The sequence below is a fragment of the Macaca mulatta genome, chromosome 14 (assembly GCF_049350105.2).
Source record: "Macaca mulatta isolate MMU2019108-1 chromosome 14, T2T-MMU8v2.0, whole genome shotgun sequence".
Lineage (NCBI taxonomy): Eukaryota > Metazoa > Chordata > Mammalia > Primates > Cercopithecidae > Macaca > Macaca mulatta.
The window spans coordinates 74038212-74059186 of record NC_133419.1 but is presented as its reverse complement, the minus strand read 5'-3'; the positions used below and the strand labels follow the sequence as shown (position 1 = coordinate 74059186).

Sequence of the window (20975 nt, the reverse complement as noted above, 5' to 3'; positions counted from 1 at the left end):
TGGAGGCTCACTGCAGCCTCCGCCTCCCGGGTTCAAGCAGTTCTCCTGCCTCAGCTTCCCTAGTCGCTGGGACTATAGGCATGTGGCACCATGCCCAGCTAATTTTGTGTATTTTTAGTAGAGATGGGGTTTCACTGTGTTAACCAGGATGGTCTTGATCTGACCTTGTGATCCACCCGCCTCAGCCTCCCAAAGTGCTGGGATTACTGGTGTGAGGCACTGCGCCTGGCCAATATATATATATATTTTTTTTAATTTAAAAAGGGTATAGGAGGCCGGGCAGGGTGGCTCATGCCTGTAGTCCCAGCACTTTGGGAGGCCAGGGCAGACAGATCATGAGGTCAGGAGATTGAGACTATCCTGGCTAACACGGTGAAACCCCGTCTGTACTAAAAATACAAAAAAGAAATTAGCCAGGCATAGTGGCTAGCGCCTGTAGTCCCAGCTACTCGGGAGGCTGAGGCAGGAGAATGGTATGAACCTGGGAGGCGGAGCTTGCAGTGAGCTGAGATTGCGCCACTGCACTTCAGCCTGGGTGACAGAGTGAGACTCCGTCTCAAAAAAAAAAAAAAAGGGTATAGGGCCGGGCACCCTGGCTCTTGCCTGTAATCCCAGCACTTTAGGGGCTGAGGCGGGCAGATCACTTGAGGTCAGGAGTTCGAGACCAGCCTAGCCAACATGGTGAAACCCCATCTCTACTAAAAAAAAAAAAATTAGCCAGGCTTGGTGGTAGGCACCTGTATTTCCAGCTATTCGGGAGGCTGAGGCAGGAGTATCACTTGAACCCGGGAGACGGTGTTTGCAGTGAGCCAAGATGGCACCACTGCACTCCAGCCTAGGCGACAGAGTGAGACTGTCTCACAAAAAAAAATTAAAAAAAAATAAAAAGGGTATAATACTCTATCTGAAAGTTAAAGGGTTATCTGAAAGTTAAAAAGTTGTCTGACTAATGCACTGTATTTCTCTATTCATTTAACTTGTATCAGTTTTTTTTTTTTTTTTTTAATAGAGTCTGGCTCTGTTGCTCAGGCTGGAGTGCAGGGGCACGGTCTCGGCTCACTGCAAGCTCTGCCTCTTGGGTTCACGCCATTCTCCTGCCTCAGCCTCCCGAGTAGCTGGGACTACAGGCACCTGCCACCATGCCCAGCTAATTTTTTTGTATTTTTTTAGTAGAGACTGGGTTTCACCGTGTTAGCCAAGGTGGTCTCAATCTCCTGACCTCGTGATCTGCCCGCCTCGGCCTCCCAAAGTACTGGGATTACAGGCGTGAACCACCGTGCCTGGCCTACTTATTTTTGTTCATAAAATTAACAGCTTTCACAGTCATTAATTGTTGCATTTAGAATGGCTTTTGTTTGTTTTTTAAAACGAGGTCTCTCTGTGTTGCCAATGGTCTCAAACTTATGGGCTCAATTGCTTGATTCTCCCATTCCAGCCTCCCAAGTAGCTGGGATTACTAGCTTGTGTCGGCACACTTAGCTAGAATATTTATCTGTGTTTCAAACCTAATGTTCACATATTAATCCAAATGGACCCACCGTATACAGTTAATGTTATATTGATTTGACATGATGGTAATTTGTACGTCTACATGATCTTTCATGGTGTACCAGAAATGGTAAGGTAAATGTTCTGCAATTCAAAGTCTTATAGCTGATTTGGATTGAATATTGGGGTAAAGCCTGATTTTGGTACATCTTTTAAAAAGCTACTAAACCTTATAGAACCAAGACAATTAGAGTTTTCCCCAATCTTCATACTCCCTGCACCTACCCTATCAGGCTTTTGTCTACCAGATCAAAATTTTGCAGTTTGCTCTTTTATACATTTTTTGTTGTTGTTTTTCCAGACAGAGTTTTGCTCTGTCGCCCAGGCTGCAGTGCAGTGGCACGATCTTGGCTCACTGCAACCTCCAGCTCCTGGGTTCAAGCAATTCCCCTGCCTCAGCCTCCCGGAGTAGCTGGGGATTACAGGCACGCGCTACCACACCTGGCTAATTTTTGTTTTGTTTTGTTTTGTTTTGTTTTTTGAGGCAGAGACTCACTCCGTTGCCCAGGCTGGAGTGCAGTGGCGCAATCTCGGCTCACTGCAAGCTCCGCCTCCCAGATTCATGCCATTCTCCTGCCTCAGCCTCCTGAATAGCTGGGACTACAGGCACCTGCCAACATGCCCAGCTAATTTTTTTGTAGTTTTAGTAGAGACGGGGTTTTGCCATGTTAGCCAGAATGGTCTCGATCTCCTGACCTTGTGATCCGCCCGTCTTGGCCTCCCAAAGTGCTGGGATTACAAGCGTATTTTTGTATTCTTAGTAGAGATGGAGTTTCACCATGTTGGCCAGGCTGGTCGCGAACTCCTGAACCTCGTGATCCACCTGCCTTGGCTTCCCAAAGTGCTGGGATTATAGGCGTGAGCGACTGCGCCTGGCCCGATACATTTTTAAACATATTATTTATAGTTCCAGTCTCTTATCTCTGCCCTTCTAGGCATTCTGTTCTTTCTTTAATTCAGTGATACTTATAGAGCACTTAAACCCTGAGCATTTTATGTATGTATGTCAGCCAAGTGAGGTTTTAAGACTGCCTTTAACGCTCAACTCAGATATTACCTCCTGAAAGATTTTTTTCAGGCCGGGCGCGGTGGCTCACGCCTGTAATCCCAGCACTTTGGGAGGCCGAGGCGGGCGAATCACAAGGTCAGGAGATCGAGACCACGGTGAAACCCTGTCTCTACTAAAAATACAAAAAATGAGCCGGGCGAGGTGGTGGGCGCCTGTGGTCCCAGCTACTCGGGAGGCTGGGGCAGGAGAATGGCGTGAACCTGGGAGGCGGAGCTTGCAGTGAGCCAGGATTGCGCCACTGCACTCTAGCTTGGGTGACAGAGCAAGACTCCGTCTCAAAAAAAAAAAAAAAAAAGATTTTTTTCAGCCTCCTGAGTTGGACCTTGTTACATCTGTATTCTCATAGCATTTTACACTACTTTGTAGCATCACATTGTAACATAAGGAATTGTTTGAGTATCTCCTTTACCAGATTTTGAGCTCCTTGAATTAAAAAACTGTTTTTTCTTGTTAATTTCTGTGTCTCAAAGACACAGAATGAGGCAGCCTGATACACTGCCTCAAGTAAGCAAGTACTTGGTACAAAGGAGTTACAGCACACATGAATTTAATTTATGAGTTTACACTGTGTGCTTAATTAAAAGATAAATAATTGAAACAATCAGGCAGTTTTACTTGGTGTTGTACCCAGTATGTGTATGACTAAGATTGGAACAATATAAGAAGTATAAACTGTTGTTCCAGTATCTGTTCTCATATGCCTCTCAAAAATAAACGTCTCACCAGGCTTGAATGCGTTTCTCCTGTTGAAGATATTTTTCATAGCTTCATACCTCAAACACAAGTCAGCCACTCCCACTGGCACTCATTCCAATGATGGAAGAAAAAGCCAGCTGTGTTGGACTTGAGGGGTGGTGTATTAATCTCTAACATAGTGCTTTTCTAACAAATGATAAAGGATAATTTTGACTGGACTGACTTTCACAATATATTATACACTGACTTCAGAACCTAACTCTTTCCCCCCCACACCCCCACCGAGACAAAGACTTGCTCTGTTGCCCAGCCTGGAATGCAGTGGCGTGATCTTGGCTCACTGCAACCTCTACCTACCAAGTTCAAGTGATTCTCCTGCCTCAGTCTCCTGAGTAGCTGGGATTACAGGCATGTGCCACCACACCCAGCTAATTTTTGTATTTTTAGTAGAGACAGGGTTTCACCATGTTGTCCAGGCTGGTCTTGAACTCCTGACCTCGAGATCCACACCCCTTGGCCTCCCAAAGTGTTGGGAGTACAGGCATGAGCTACTGCGCCCAGCCCAGAACCTAACTCTTTATATGAAAGACAGGAATTCTATACAGTTTTGTTAAATGAATGATCTGCCCTTTTTCTGGGTTTCTGTAATACTTTATTATTCAAATGACATTTTTGCTGCTTATAGCTATTTGTTCATGTCTTATCTCACCAGTTAAAAAAACAGAAATCGTGTCTTTATATCTCTTTGTATTTGGCATACTGCTTTTTATATAATACTCGTTTATAGAATGAATAGACATTTTATTCTATTTTATTATTTATTTAGAGACAGCGTCTCGCCCTGTTGCCCAGGCTGGAGTGCAGTGGCATGATCTCAGTTCACTGCAGCCTCCACTTCCTGGGCTGAAGCAGTCCTCCAGGCTCAGCCTCTCCAGTACCTAGGACTACAGGTGTGTCCCACCACACCTGGCTAATTTTTGTGTTTTTTGTAGAGACAGGGTTTTACCATGTTGCCCAGGCTGGTCTCAAACTCCTGACCTCAAGTGATCTGCCCACCTCGGGTGGATCCCAAAGTGCTGGGATTACAGGTGTGAACCACTGTACCCAGCATTAGACAGCTCACTGTACAGTGATCATAAACCTCAATACCCTTCTGTGCCTACCTTTAGACAGCTCACTGTACAGTAATCATAAACCTCAATACCTTTTGCTAAATGTTCCCTCTCAATTACCACTTTTCTTTCCCACAGCTCTTTCGACGTGTAGCAGCAGCTTTGCCGGGAATGGAAAGCACACAGGACAGAAGCAGAGAAGACAGTATCCTTTTTGTTTCATCGGAAATTTTTCATTATTAACACTAGTCTTTAGAGCCCTGCTTGCTTGGCTAAAGAATATTGTGCCATTGCCTTTTACAACCAGGAACTGATGACTTAGAGGCATAGAAATTCAGAGGTTTTCTATAGCAAGTTATATATAGTTTCTGTATAGTTATCGAAGTGTACCCTTTGCAGCCTGCTTCTCATTGTTGATCAGTGAGAGGGTTTGTGTTTGCTTGCTTGCTTTTAAATGAGCAGGAAACTCTCAGAATCTCTGTCTCCTTGCCTCTTCATTTTGAGTCCCATTGACTCTAGGCTTTTTCCTCATAGAATATCAGATTTTCATTTCTTTTTCTAACACTTGAGCTGTCTGCTTGACACAGGCAAGAAATAGAGTGGAGCCTTATTGTAGCCTCTGCTTTCAGAAGCAGGACATAATATTAGTTTATTTCCAAGGATTGGAACATCTAATATTAGTTAATACTAAAGATTTTTAATTTGATGTTTTCAGTGTTTCATATTTACCTTCTAGTGTTTTTCCATATGCAGACATTTTTATTAAGCAATATAGTTTATAGCACTTGGTATTCAGCCCTTCCCACTTGTAAATGTTGTATGTTTTCATAAAAAACATAAAACAGGCTGGGTGCGGTGGCTTATGCCTGTAATCCCAGCATTTTGGGAGGCCAAGACAGGTGGATCACCTGAGGTTGGGAGTTCGAGACCAGCCTGACCAACATGGAAAAACCCCATCTCTACTAAAAATACAAAAAATTAGCTGGACGTGGTAGCACACGCCTGTAATCCCAGCTACTAGGAGGTTGAGTCAGGAGAATCACTTGAACCCAGGAGGCAGAGGTTGCAGTGAGCCAAGATCGTGCCATTGTACTCCAGCCTGGGCAGCAAGAGTGAAACTCCCATTTCCAAAAAAAACAACAAAAACAAAAAACATAAAATATGTTTCCAAAAAAAAAAAAAAAAAAAAAAAGTTCTGTTGAGTTGAAATCTGCCCCCTCCCCACTTTTTTTTTTTTTTTTTTTTTTTTTTTGAGATGGAGTCTTACTCTGTTGCCCAGGCTGGAGTACAGCAGCGCAATCTCGGCTCACCGCAACCTCTGCCTCCTGAATTCAAGTGATTCTCCTACCTCAGCCTCCCAAGTAGCTGGGACTATAGGCACAAGCCACCACGCCCAGCTAATTTTTGTATTTTTAGTAGAGAGGGGGTTAAACCATGTTGGCCAGGCTGGTCTTGAACTCCTGATCTCAGGTGATCTGCCCACCTCAGCCTCCCAAAGTGTTGGGATTACAGGCATGAGCCACTGCGCCTGGCCTGAAGTCCCATTATTTATTAAATGCTTCTCCTGCTGTTGGAACTGTCTTGAAGGCTATTTTCAGATTTATATTAGGATGATTCTATGAGGAACATCATCTTCATATCACTTCTTGCTGCTATAGAATAAGTTCCTTAGGATAGATACCCATAAATAGAGCTTGTACCTCATTCTGACCCTTGTTGCATACAGTAGATATAAGCAAGTTTATTCCATTTGAGCACCCTATATGGTGAGGTGGCTATGTGGAAAATAGTGACTGTATAGGCTCTGAAGACAAATAGGAATATAAGGGCCATCCCAGAAATGCTAGTGTTTGTAAGAATTGAAATTGTACTTTCCCATTTATGGCTCCTTAACTTTTGTTTCAGTGATTGACATAAAACTGGAAAAGCCTCAGGAGCAACCAGTCAGCGAAGGAGGCTGTTCCTGCTAATCTCTCATGTCATCTTCAACCCTTCTTTAGAAGCTCACTGCTTTGGCCCCCTTACTCTTTCATTGACTGCAGTGTGAATATTGGCTTGAACCTTTTCCCTTCAGTAATAACGTATTGCAATTCATCATTGCTGCCTGTCTCGTGGAGATGATCTATTAGCTTCATAAGCACAAAAAAAGTCAGTGTCTTCATTATTTATATTTTACAAAAAGCCAAAATATTTCAGCATATTCCAGTGATAACTTTAAAAATTAGATACATTTTCTTAACATTTTTTTCTTTTTTAATGTTATGATAATGTACTTCAAAATGATGGAAATCTCAACAGTATGAGTATGGCTTGGTTATTGAGCAGTGTGTTCATAGCCTACTTTATCTCTCCTTGCTTTTCTCATCTCTCCCTTACCCCCATTCCCTATTACCTATTCTTACCTAGCCTCCCCCCACTTCCTCAAACAAGAGATGGCAAAGCAGCAGTTCAACCAAGCCCACTGGAATTATCCTTTAATTTTACAGATACCACTTGCTGTAGACTATGGACCAAGATGTCCAAAATTATTCTTGAGCACTGATATAAGTTACTTAGATCTTCTTTGAGGTCAAAATTCAGCCATCATGGTAGGCAGTGCTTGAATGAGAAAAGGCTCCTGGTGCATCTTCAAAATGAGTCCTAAAGAACATACTGAGTACTTACAATAAGTAGAAGAGCAAAAAATGTATTTCTGACTAAAACAAATGGCTCTTTCACATGTGCTTTATTAGACTCTGGGAGAGAATAGTAACCAAGTGCTTCAGAATAGGTTTTTAGTATTCTTCATGGTAAGATAATGAAGTTCTAATGAACTATTTCTCCCATGGTTTTAAAATTGTCAAGAGTTATTCTGTTTGTTTAAAAAATAAGAAACCTCTTTAAGCAATAGATTTTGCTTGAGTTTTCTTTTTTAAAAAAATAATACTATGCAGGCAAGGCACTATAAAAGTTTAATTCCTTCTAGAAGAACCACTGGAAGAATTTAAATTTGGCACTACAATCAAAACTACTGAATTAGTAGAAACTACGATATCTAAAGCTTACCAACAAAAGAACCCTCAGCAGAATAGCAAAAACTTTGCTCAGAACATTTGAGGTCAAATTGAAGACGGAAACCAGAAACTGTTTTCTTGTAAGCCCCTAGAGGCAGATCAGGTAAAGCATACATAGTAGAGAGAAAGGAGAGAATGGAAATAAAACTCAATATTATGCAGATTTATGCCTTATTTGTTAGCATTTTTTAAGGTTGGGTCTTTCAGGCTGGTTTTGGTTTGTATTAGATCTGTATAGTTTAATTAACTAGTGATTTAGTTTTATATTTAAACTACAATTAATCTTTTTTCTTTGGTGATATTTATTTCTTTGCCTTTTTTTTTTTTAACAACTTTCAATTTTTAGATGTTTCGTTGAATCTATTTAGAGCTTCACCATGGCAATATGTATTTCCCTTAAAACACTGCAAACAAATATACTAGGAGTGTGCCCTTTTAATCTTTACTAGTTATTGTGAGATTGCTGTGTAAGCTAATAAACACATTTGTAAATACATTGTTTGCAGGAAGAAAACTTCTGAGTTACAGCTCAGGAAAAACCTGCTGAATTTATGTTGTAAGCATTACTTAACACAGTATACAGATGAAAAGACAACAAAACTATCTTCATACTTCCTCATCCTCTCATTGCAACAAAACCTTAAACTGGGAGAACCTTAGTACCCTCTCTTTCCTCTTCCTCCTCCACTTCCCACTTATTGTCACCTTGTAATATTCAGAGAGCACTTGGATTATGGATCTGAATAGAGAAATGCTTACAGATAATCATTAGCCCACATACCAGTAACTTATACTTAAAAGATGGGATGGAGTTGTAAAGTGCTTTTATAATACAATATAATTGTTAAAAGCAAGGGTTGACTCTTCGTTTTATTTTGACATGGCATGTCCTGAAATAAATATTGATTCAATATGGCAGATGGGTCATATTCTTTATTTGGAAGAAGTTGTGACTTCTGACATGGGGGTGATTGTCTTCCTACACTGTTGGATTTGATTCTTTTTATGTATTTTTAAGAAAGTAACCAGTTATACTGCTTTTAATATTGATTGGTCTTTTTATTTGGCTTGGAGTTCTTCAAAGCAGTGAAGTGTGTTCATAGTCCAGATTTTTTTTTTAATAAACACAATTTTGCTGCCAAAAATATATAAATAAAACACAAAAGAAAACAATTATTGACTTGGTTTCCCATTCCTGCCAAGATGGTGAATTAGCATATGCTTCTCCCTCCCTAGACCTATAAAGCGGACATGGACAGAATCCAGAAAAATAACAATAGCAAATGTGAGCAACTCCTGGGGAGTCAAAGAATCTTTTTTTTGATGGGGGTATTGTTGCGGGGTGGAGGAGAAGGGGGCAACTTGAAAGGTATAGCCCCTGGTGGAGGCAGTAATAGGACATATTAAGAAAAGCATCTTAAGATCTGCTTTTGCGTCCGGGCGCGGTGGCTCAAGCCTGTAATCCCAGCACTTTGGGAGGCCGAGACGGGCGGATCACGAGGTCAGGATATCGAGACCATCCTGGCGAACACGGTGAAACCCCGTCTCTACTAAAAAGTACAAAAAAACTAGCCGGGCGAGGTGGCGGGCGCCTGTAGTCCCAGCTACTCGGGAGGCTGAGGCAGGAGAATGGCGTGAACCCGGGAGGCGGAGCTTGCAGTGAGCCGAGATCCGGCCACTGCACTCCAGCCTGGGCGACAGAGCAAGACTCCGTCTCAAAAAAAAAAAAAATCTGCTTTTGCCTCCTTACTCCTAACTATACCTTTGCCTTGGGACTGGAGCCAGCAAACTGTGGCCCTCCCACCAAATCCAGCCTGGAACCAGTTTTTAAAATTAAGTTTTATTGGAACTCAGCCATACTTTCTCACTGTAACGGCAGAATTTAATAGCTGCCACAGACCTTATGGCCCTAAAAGCCAAAAAAGCCATTTACTATCTGGCCCTTTACAGAGAAAAGGGCAATCCCTGCCTTGGGATAACCATAGCTGAACACCTTACCGTAAAATGAAGGCCACAGGCCAGAATACTAGTGCAGGTGTCCACGAGAGTAATATTAGGGCAATACAAAAGCCCTAATAAGCCGATGGAAATAAAGGCAAGGCCCTGAAATAAGTTATGGCTTGGGGGGATGATACTGATACTGAGTGGGAGTGATTATATGTGGTCTTAGAGTTCCTAGAGCTCTTTGCCCCAAAGTTTGTCCCCTCCTCTCCTTGACAGTCTTGTTCCCTGTGCCTTCCAGATTAGTAGCGTATACCCTGAGGAGAATTTGAACTCACACAGCAATATAGTTGAATACCTAAAAACTGCCTCAAAAGTAAAAGTAAATATCTGAAGCAGAAATACTTTGGGAAAGAAAACCAATAATTTAAGGATGACATGATAAATATTAAGGAGATAAGATATGAAACAAGAATTTAGAATCATAAGTGTGAAAAGTTTTTAATTGTTGAAGTGAACACAGCCAGGTGCAGTGTTTCATGCCTGTAATCCTAGCACTTTGGGAGGCCGAGGTGAGAGGATAGCTTGAGCCTAGGAGTTCAAGACCAGCTTGGGCAATATGGTGAGACCCCATCTCTGCAAAAAAATTAAAAAATTAGGCATGGTGGCACACACCTGCAGTCTCAGCTACTCAGAAGACTGAGGTGAGAGGATCTCTTGAACCCAGGAGTTCAAGGCTACAGTGAGTTCTGATTGCACCACTGCCCTCCAGCCTGGGCAACAAAGCAAGACTCTGTTTCTAAAAGGAAAGATAAGGAACACATAGATGGGATAAATGGTAGAATGGATTCCGTTAGTTAGAATGGAGTTAGTAAGCTGGAACATTAAATTGAGGAACTCATTCATTAGAAAACAGAATTAGCTGGCCTGGCACAGTGGCTCACGCCTATAATCCTAGCACTTTGGGAGGCTGAGGGGGGCAGATCACAAGGTCAGGAGATCGAGACCATCCTGGTTAAGACGGTGAAACCCCGTCTCTACTAAAAATACAAAAACTTAGCCAGACATGGTGGTGCATGCCTGTAGTCCCAACTACTTGGGAGGCTAAGGCAGGAGAATCGCTTGAACCCGGGAGGTGGGGGTTGCAGTGAGCCAAGATTGTGCCACTGCATTCCAGCCTGGCAACAGTGCAACAGTGCGAGACTCCGTCTCAAAAAAAAAAAAAAAAAAAAAAAAAAAGGAAAACAGAAGTAGCATTCTTGTTCCTTTTGCAATGCGATAAAAAGCAGGGCAAAGCTCCCCTTTGCCTTCTGCCATGATTGTAAGCTTTTTGAAGCCTACCAGAAGCAAATGCTGGCACTGTACTTCTTGTACAGCCCACAGAACTGTGAGCCAATTAAACATTTTTTTTTTTTTTTTTTTGAGACAGAGTTTTGCTCTGTCACCCAGGCTGGAGTGCAGTGGCCCGATCTCAGCTCACTGCAAGCTCTGCCTCCTGGGTTCACGCTATTCTCCTGCCTGAGCCTCCCAAGTAGCTGGGACTACAGGTGCCTGCCACCACGGCCGGCTAATTTTTGTATGTTTAGTAGAGACAGAGTTTCACCATGTTAGCCAGGATGGTCTCGATCTCCTGACCTCATGATCCGCCTGCCTCGGCCTCCCAAAGTGTTGGGATTACAGGCGTGAGCCACCACGCCTGGCCTTTTTTTCTTTTATTTTTTATTTTTTATTTTTTGAGATGGTGTCTTGCCCTGTCATCCAGGCTAGAGCGCAGTGGTGCGATTTCAGCTCACTGCAGCCCTTGCCTTCCAGGTTCAAGCAAGTCTCCTGCTTCAGCCTCCCGAGTCGCTGGGATTACAGGTGCACACCATCACGTCTGGCTAGTTTTTGTATTTTTAGTAGAGACAGGGTTTCACCGTATTTGCCAGGCTGGTCTCGAACTCCTGACCTCAAATGATCCGCCCGCCCCAGCCTCCCAAAGTGCTGGGATTACAGACGTGAGCTACCGCGCCCAGCTTAAACCTCTTCTTTATAAATTACCCACCCTTAGATATTCCTTTATAGCAATGCAAAATGTACTAACAGAAAATTGGTACTGAAAAGTGGGGCATTGCTATAAAGATACCTGAAGATGTGGAAGAGACTTTGGAACTGGGTAATGGGCAGAAGTTGGGAAAGAATTTAGAGGGCTCACAGAAGATGGGAAGATGAGGGAAATTTTGAAATTTCTTAGAGACTGGTTAAATGGTTATGACCAAAATGCTAATAGAAATATAGACGGTGAAGACCAGGCTGATGAGGTCTCAAATGAAAATGAGGAATTTATTGGGAACTGGAATGAAGATCACCCTTGTTAACACCTTAGCAAAGAACATTAGCATTGTGTTCATGTCCTAGGGCTTTGCAGAGGGTTGAACTTAAGAGTGATGACCTTCTAGCCAGGGATAGTGGCTCACACCTGTAATCCCAGAGCTTTGGGAGGCCACGGCAGGTGGGTCACTTGAGGTCAGGAGTTCGAGACCAGCCTGGCAAACATAGTGAAACCCCATCTCAACTAAAACTACAAAAATTTGCTGGGTGTGGTGGTGCACACCTGTAATCCCAGCTACTCCTATTGGGGAGGCTGAGGCAGGAGAATCGCTTGAATCCAGGAGACAGAGGTTGCAGTGAGCCGAGATCGTGCCACTGCACTCCAGCCTGGACGACAGAGTGAGACTCCATCTCAAAAGAATAAAAAAAACAGTGATGACCTTCAGCTAGGGTGTCTAGCTGAAGAAATTTCCAAGCAGCAAAGCATTCAAGGGGTGGCATTCCTGCCTGACAGCCTGCAATCAGATATGAGAGCAAAGGAATATCTTAAAGTTGGAAGATATATTTAAATGGGAAGAGGAGCATTAAAATTTGGAAAATGTATATCCTAGCCTTGTGGTAGAGAAGGAAAAAACATTTTCAGAAGAGGAATACAAGCAACAGCTTGCTAGGGAAATTTGTATGACTAAAAGGGAGCCAAGTGCTAATAGTCAAGACAGTGGGAAAAGGCCTCAAGGCCATTTCAGAAGTCTTTGGTCAAGTCCCTCCCATCAGAGGCCTAGGAGGAAAGAATGGTTTCAGGGCCCAGGCTCAGGGCCCTGCTGCCCTGCACAGCCTCAGGATACTGCTCAAAGGGCCCCAGATATAGCTCGAGCTGCTATTCCAGGGGGCACAAACCATAAGCCTTGGTGGCTTTCATGTGATGTTAACCCTGCAGCTGTGAAGAATGCAAGAGTGAGGGAGACTTGGCAGCTTCCAATGAGATTTCAGAGGATGTGTGGGAAAGCCTGGGTGCCCAGGCAGAAGCCTGCCACAGGGCAGAACCGCCACAGAGAGCCTTTACTAGGGCAATGCAGAGGGAAAATGTGGTATGGGAGCCCCCACAAAGAGTCACTACCAGGGCGATGCCAAGTGGAACTGTGGGAAGAGGGGCCACTGCCCTCCAGACTGCAGAATGCTACAGCCACGAGCAGCTTGCACCCTGAGTTTAGAAAAGCTGCAGACACTCAACTCTAACCTGTGACAGCAGCCACAGAGGTGGAGCTGCCTAAGGACTTGGGAGGCCAACCTTTGCATCAGTGTGCCTTGGATGTGGGATTTGGAGTCAAAGGAGATTATTTTGGAGCTTTAAGGTTTAATGTCTGCCCTTCTGGGTTTCAGACTTGCTTCGGGCCTATTGCCTTGTTCTTTTGGCTGATTTTTCCCTTTTGGAATGGGAATATTTACTCAGTGCCTATATAACCCTTGTATCCTCAAAGTAAATAACTTGTGTTTTTGGTCGGGGGGTGGTTGGTGGTGGTGGTGGTTTAGACAGGGTCTTACTCTGTCACCCAGGGTAAAGTGCAGTGGCATGATCTCAGCTCACTGCAACCTCTTCCCTCCCAGGCTCAAGCAATCTTACCACCTCAGCCTCTCAAGTAGCTGCGACCACAGGCACGTGCCACCATGCCTGGCTAATTTTTGTAGTTTGGGTAGAGATGGGGTCTCACTATGTTGCTCAGGCTGGTCTTGAACTCCTGGGCTCGAGCAGTACACCTGCTTTAGCCTCCCAAAGTGCTGGGATTACAGGTTTGAGCCAATAACTTGTTTTTGATCTTACAGAAAATCATATGAGGAAGGAACTTGCCTTCAGTCTCAGATGAGACTATGGACTTTGGACTTTTGATTGAGTTGATGCTAGAAGAGTTAAGCCTTTAGGGGATGATTTTTTTTTTCTTTTTTTTTTTTTTAGACAGAGTCTTGCTCTGTTGCCCAGGCTGGAGTGCAGTGGAGCTCAATCATGTTGAGGTCAGAAGTTTGAGACCAGCCTGGCCAACATGGTGAAACCCTGTCTCTACTAAAAATAAAAAAATTAGCCAGGTGTGGTGGCGCACACCTGTAGTCCCAGCTACTCAGGAGGCTGAGGCAGGAGAATCGCTTGAACCTGGGAGGTGGTTTCAGTGAGCCAAGATCATGCCACTGCACTCCAGCCTGGGTGACAGAGCAAGACCATGTCTCAAAAACAAAAAACAAAGTTGCAGCCGGGCGCGGTGGCTCAAGCCTGTAATCCCAGCACTTTGGGAGGCCGAGACGGGTGGATCACGAGGTCAGGAGATCGAGACCATCCTGGCTAACACGGTGAAACCCCATCTCTACTAAAAAATACAAAAAACTAGCCGGGCGAGGTGGCGGGCACCTGTAGTCCCAGCTACTCAGGAGGCTGAGGCAGGAGAATGGCGTAAACCCGGGAGGTGGAGCTTGCAGTGAGCTGAGATCCGGCCACTGCACCCCAGCCTGGGCGACAGAGCAAGACTCTGTCTCAAAAAAAAAAAAAAAAAAAAAAAAAGTTGCTTGGTATCATTTAAAGTTAAATATGTGTTTGTCATATAACCCATCTATTCCATTCCTCAATATTTACCCACAAGACATGAAAGCATGTGTCCATACAAAGACTTGTACACAGGCTGAGTGTGGTGGCTCATGCTTGTAATCCCAGTACTTTGGGAGACTGAGGCGGGAGGATCACGTGAGCCCAGGAATTTGAAACCAGCCTGGGCAATACAGGGAAACCCCATCTCTACAAAAATAAAAATATTAGCCAGGTGTGGTGGCACATGCCTGTGATCCCAGTTACTTGAGAGACTGAGGTGGGAGGATTGCTTGAGCCTGGGAGGTCGAGGCTACAGTAAGCTGTGATTTTGCCTCTGCATTCCAGCCTGTCTCAAAAAAAAGAAAACAAAACTTGTGGACAAAATTAATAGTAGCTAGTATTAGCCAAGAACTAGAAACAACCCAAATGCCTGTTAAAAGATGAATGTATAGGCCGGGCGCAGTGGTTCACGCCTGTAATCAGCACTTTGGGAGACTGAGGCGGGCAGATCACAAAGTCAGGAAATCGAGACCATCCTGGCCAACATGGTGAAACTCCTTCTCTCCTAAAAATACAAAAATTAGGTGGGCGTGGTGGCGTGTGCCTATAATCCCAGCTACTCCGGAGGCTGAGGCAGGAGGATCGCTTGAACCAGGGAGTTAGAGGTTGCAGTGAGCCAGGATCACACCACTGCACTCCAGCCTGGACGACAGAGTTACTCTTCTCACCTACTGCCTTTCTGTCTCTATTCTTTGAAGGATATCTGTATGTGCAGCCCATATTTCAGGAGTTGGGATTTGTTCTTCTTTAGGGGGGAATAGCTATGTAAATTGTTTGGAATTCTGCAAGGGAGATTTGTCTCTTCTCCCCCATTTATTTATCTGTTCAATAATTTATATCAGTATGGACTCAAAAGTATCCATGGACTCATGGATTCTTATTTTATACTTTGGGTTATAATCTAATACTACTTTATTTGGTTGCCCAAATTGTTCCAGCTCTTTCAGTTATTTTGCCCCTTCGATGTACCCCCCATTGATGTGCATTTGTTTTGGTCTTTTGAGTACTTCTTTATGGCAGTACATGATGCTCCAGACTCATCATGGATACCTCTTTATCCAGTCCTGTAATCAGCCATTTCTCTAAGGATCTCTGATTTCTTTGACTGGAGAACTGGTATTAGAAATGAAGATGTGGGGCCAGGTGTGGCGGCTCATGTCTGTAATCCCAGCACTTTGGGAGACTGAGGCGGGCGGATCACGAGGTCAAGAGTTGAGACCATCTCTGTCTGACATGGTGAAACGCCAACCGTGCCCAAATACAAAAATTAGCCAGGCTCAGTGGCTCACGCCTGTAATCCCAGCACTTTGGGAGGCAGGCGGATCACAAGGTCAGGAGATCGAGACTATCCTGGCTAATACGGTGAAACCCCGTCTCTAGTAAAAAACACAAAAAATTAGCCAGGCTTGGTGGCGGGTGCCTGTAGTCCCAGCTACTCGGGAGGCTGAGGCAGGAGAATGGCGTGAACCTGGGAGGCAGAACTTGCGGTGAGCTGAGATCTCGCCACTGCACTCCAGCCTGGGCAACAGAGTGAGACTCCGTCTCAAAAAAAAAAAAAAAAAAACGAAAATTAGCTGGGCATGGTGGCGGGCGCCTGTAGTCCCAGCTACTTGGGAGGGTGAGGCAGGAGAATTGCTTGAACCTGGGAGGCAGAGGTTGCAGTGAGTCGTGAGTAGAGATCGCACCACTGCATTCCAGCCTGGCGACAGAGCGAGACTCCGTCTCAAAAAACAAACACACACAAAAGATGTGGGGCTAGGTGTGTTCATTTCTTTTTGTTTTCTTTTCTTTTATTTTTTCTTTTTTTGTTTTTGTTTTTGACACAGAGTCTCGCTCTGTCGCCCAGGCTGGAGTGCAATGGTGTGATCTTGGCTCACTGCAGCCCCTGCCTCCCAGGTTCAAGTGATTCTCCTGCCTCAGCCTCCCAAGTAGCTAGGACTAAAGGTGGGTGCCACCACACATGGCTTGTTTTTTTGTTTTTTGGTTTTTTTTTTGAGACAGAGTCTCTCTGTCACCCAGGCTGGAATGCAGTGGCACGATCACAGCTCACTGCAACCTCTGCCTCCTGGGATCAAATTATTCTCCTGCCTCAGCCTCCCCAGTAGATGGTATTACAGGTGCATGCCACGTCGCCCAGCTAATTTTTGTATTTTTAGTAGAGATGGAGTTTCGCCATGTTGGCCAGGCTGGTCTCGACCTCAGGTTATCCACTTGCCTTGGACTTCCAAATTGCTGAGATAACAGGCGTGAACCACCGCGCCCAGCCTAGGTGTGTTCATTTCCACTGAGGTGTTTTCTTTGAGGCTCTCTCAGCTGGCAGATGAAGGAAATATATGTATGTACTGACATGTGTATAGACACATATCTGTAAATATTTCTGTATATAATCCCATCTCTATGTCAAGCTAGACATGAGTTCATACTGATGTCTCCAACTCTAATCCATTACCACATGAATCATTCTAGCTTCCTCCCTTTGCTTATCTGTAAATTTCTACTTCACCACTGAGAAACCTGGCTTCCAGTTGATCTAGGGACTCCAATGTGCATGTTTGACTTATTAGCGTATACTTAATATTGTACTACTTCACATAAGGTACAGGAAACTTGCCAGAGTATCATTCTATTGTCCCACCCCCACTCCCTGTCCTCTCTGCTTTTTTGATGTATTTTTTATTACATTCATAATTTTGCATATACTTGTAAATAATTAATTCTATTGACTATCATTCCATTTTGTGATTGACTGTCATTCCATTTTGTGAATATTACCAGTAGATTTATCCTGTAGAATTTAAGTTTTTTCCATTGCTATTATAAACACTTTTCTACCTACCTTTTGGTGAAGGTAAGTACACAATTCTGTTGGGTGCACCCTAGGAGAAGAGTTGATTGGTTATAATGTATGCATATGCTTGGCGTTACCAATCAGTTTCCAAAGCAATTGTACCAGTTTAACTTTACAGTTCTTCCAGCAGTGTATGAGACTCCATATCAGTACTTAGTGTCGTCTGTCTTTTTCATCTTTGCCCATTTTAATTCAAAACTTTTTAAAAACCATGTGTTGACTAGACAAAACAATGTTTGGGCCAGATGTCGTCCATTGGCCACCTCCAGATTAGACTGTTTTGTCTATGAGGATTAATGTCTGTCTTAATGTGTGTGTGAATAATTTAAAAATTGTCTGCTGGACAGCTGGAAGGATTAAAAATTCATGTTACAGTCCTACTAGTCGAGAGATTTTGAAGCAAACTGCATTGGGAACATCTATTTGCACTCATTGCTTTTTTCAGTGAGCTGACTGGAAAGCACACTGGCAGAAATGTGGAGAGGTTTTTGGAGAAAGCAAGAATAGAGGACAGGGGTTTGAGGTGAGGAAGTGGGAACTTCTGCAAGTGAACTAAAAACCTGTGCCCTTACTGAGGGGATAAAGAGTAATTTTGTTTTATTTTTTCATTTCCTTCTTTTTCCTTTGTTACTCCACCATTTCTATAAAGTCTGATGCACATGCTTTGATGGGGCTGGTGAAGACATGGAGAATGAAAACTAGGACAGTAAAGGAAAACCACCCCACATTGATCCCATACTTGGTGTCCAGTTAGAGAGAACAGGCATCCATTTAAGGGAATCTTGCTAAGATGTCCAAATGGTAACCAGTAGGGTGTGGGGGAGAGCAGCTGGCCAGTGGAGAAGGCCTCCTTCCTCCCCTGATATACTAGAAGAAGGTGATGTGTGTTTTGTTCGTTTGTTTGTTTGTTTCAGTTTGTTTTGAGAAGGAGTCTCGCTCTGTTGCCCAGGCTGGAGTGCAGTGACACCATCTCAGCTCACTGCAACCTCCGCCTCCCGAGTCTCAGCAATTCTCCTGCCTCAGCCTCCTGAGTAGCTGGGATTACAGGTGCCCACCACCACACCTGGCTAATTTTTGTATTTTTAGGAGAGACGGGGTTTCACCAGGTTGGCCAGGCTGGTCTTCTACTCCTGACCTCAAGTGATCCACCTGCCTCAGCCTCCCAAAGTGCTGGGATTACAGACATGAGCCACCACGCCCCGCCAGAAGGTGACAATCTGAGAAGACAGAGGCTGACATCTGCTTTGCAGTTGGAAATTTCTATATTCAGCACACGTTCCTGCCTAAGCATATCCTGGCCTTAGCTTGTCCTCTTTTCATCCCCAAGGCTGGTGACCAACTTAGAAAGGGTCAAACCTCAAGGTTCTGTGCTTCAGGTTTAAGGGTGATAGACTGATTGGACCATGATTCTGACAATGAAGTCTCCTCATGACCACTTAAGATGTCTCCAGACCTCTGTGGGAAGTTCTAAGGTTGGGGAACACTGTGATATGAGGTCAGAAGTAAATCTGGGACCCAATCCTGGGAGGTCTCAGGAGGCAGATCTCAACTCCTGATGAAGGAGGTCTCACAGACTGAGCTATCCCACAAGGGCAGGAAAGGGAAAAGGTAAGAGTTCTCCCAGTCCCTATGGGTGGCAGAAGGCAGTAGAATGGTCCCTATCAGGTGGGGCAAAGGGGAGACAAATCTGTTTTAGAGGGCATCTAGGGTCATTTCCAACCAGGTATTCTGAATGTAGGGCTCTAGTTCTGAGACTGAGTCATATACCTGATTTTGGAGAAGCACTCACTGCCGGGATGCTCAGAGTGCCACAGACCCTCGCTGTCTATAGAATCTCCTCTAGTAGGGGCTGATGGAGGCAGGTGGTCTCAGGAATGGATGTGGAGTTGAGCACCCCCAGTGAGCTGGCTATGAGCAGCCAGGTAGTACCTGGGCTGCCCAGACAGTTTGCAGAGATGGTTTTGTCTGGGTTAAGACTGTGTTGTCTATGAGAATGAATATCTTTGTGTGTGTGAGATCGAACTTCCAGGTTCAACCATGTCCTTCCTTTGCTTCACATTTTTGGAGGCATTCCATGGCCTGAGAGTTAGTATATAGTTCAAGCTCCTTCCCTGGCATCCAAGGCCTCTGATGGTTTGACTCTGCTGACCCCCATTTCCACCCATCACACTGCAGATCCAGCCTCATCCAGAGACCTCTTGGCACTGACTGAGTGCTGCTTTAGTTCTTGTTTCCTCTTCATCTAAGTTAGCAACTCCCACAAGACCATAGTTGGAAGAGCATTTGTCTTTTCAGTCAGCTTAAGACACTTCCACCCATACCTGGGCTAAGGGCTCCTTTCTCTGTGCCCCTACAACCTCAGGACTACCAGTTCCCACAGCCCATGTTGTCATAGTCTGTGTCCATGTCTAGGGTAGACAGACAGACAGACAGACAGACACACACACACACACACACACACATACACACACACACACACACACACACACAAAGGCACATGCACAAACTCCTTGAATAGGGCCCAAATCTCATTCCTCTCCCAGTACCCAGCTCTCAGCCCTGTCTGCCCACAAAACCTCTCAGAAAAGCATTTGCTAAAGGAAAAGAGAAGAGATGTTTGTGTTATACAGTTGACCTCCTCTCTGGGAATTATTTTCCTGTCAGGTAATGAGCCACACAGGATTTATAGTGCAGAAGCAGTGTGCTATGGTAGACAAGGTTAAGTGACCTGCATTTGAATCCAGATTCTGACACAGCATGCATGACTTGGACAGTCTACTTTCCTTTTCTGCATCTGTTTCTTTGTAGGTAAAATAGGGATAGTAACGCCAGGCCCATGGGGTTGTTGCAAAGACCTATAAGATAAAACAGGGAAGCTTTGGGCAATGAATGGCAATGCCCCCAGCTCTGTCTGATCTCAAATGCCCTGCCCAGCCAGCTCCCTGATCATTGTTTAACCCACATTCTTGGGAAAGGACTCTGGACAGCTTGGGCTCTTCCTACATATTGATCTCTAAAAGTCCTGAGGCTGTGCCGGAGAGGTCATTCCCAGAGCCAGACTCAGAGATGTCCCTGCAGGGGCATGTAAGACACCCTCTAATGAGATGGCATAATGGGGATGCCACTAAAGGACTGACAGCATAACTGGGTCTATCTGGGAGAAAATTAAGGCTGAGGCTGGGCTGAAGGTAGTGAGTTATCTCAATTGACTGTTCAGTCAGTTACAGATCAAACTCTGTTCTCTCTCCCCAATTGCCAGTGCTGCCAAGGAAGGAAGGAAGGAAGGGAGGGAGAGAGGGAGGGAGGGAGGGAGGGAGGGAGGAAGGGGGAGGGGAGGAAAGACAAAAACAGAAAACATTAAGGCTGTGGGGAGGGGAGGGGAGGGGAGCAAAACAAAAGAAAAGAAAAAATTAAGGCTGAGGTTCCAAAGCATGCACTGGGTCTGATGCACTGCTGGGTCCCCTGAACACAGTACAGGCCTTAGGACACCCAGGGTATGTAACCTCTGACTGCACAAATGCTAACAGACTTGGCCTTCTCAAGAGGCTCCTTCTTGCATCTATGCTTGTCCTTAAGCTGGTGCCACATATTGGACTATGCCCTGTGTTCAGTAGCCTGGCCCAAGAGGTTCTTTATAGTTTGACCTCATTCACCACCTCTCACCATGCAACCTGCTATAGCATGAGACTGGTTCCTGAACTTCATGGTGTTCTCAAGCCTCTAACGCCTTTGCTCATACCATTTCTTCCATTTGTTCTGTGTGGAAAGC

The 20975-nt window shown here is 44.5% G+C and overlaps 1 protein-coding gene and 2 long non-coding RNA genes across 6 annotated transcripts in view; 2 read left to right on the top strand and 1 right to left on the bottom strand.

Annotated features, from left to right (window-relative positions):
• The window catches only part of RAB6A (RAB6A, member RAS oncogene family), a 100467-nt gene extending 91870 nt beyond the window's left edge, over positions 1-8597 (top strand). For 2 of the 4 annotated variants that reach the window (XM_077961361.1, XM_015115136.3), the window contains 2 exons: positions 4564-4630; positions 6331-8396. In XM_077961361.1, the coding sequence (XP_077817487.1) occupies positions 4564-4630; positions 6331-6395 (132 nt within the window). In that variant the 3' untranslated portion in view covers positions 6396-8396. 4 annotated transcript variants of the gene reach the window in all.
• Positions 1998-4333, bottom strand: LOC144334370 (uncharacterized). The gene is made up of 2 exons (XR_013404122.1): positions 2887-4333; positions 1998-2093 (listed from the first exon to the last, which is right to left on the bottom strand). It is a non-coding gene; the product is annotated as an uncharacterized LOC144334370 (long non-coding RNA).
• Positions 8598-11099: 2502 nt separating the features above from the next.
• On the top strand, positions 11100-14664 carry LOC144334365 (uncharacterized). The gene is made up of 3 exons (XR_013404117.1): positions 11100-11956; positions 12128-13478; positions 14425-14664. It is a non-coding gene; the product is annotated as an uncharacterized LOC144334365 (long non-coding RNA).
• The last annotated feature ends 6311 nt before the right edge of the window (positions 14665-20975 follow it).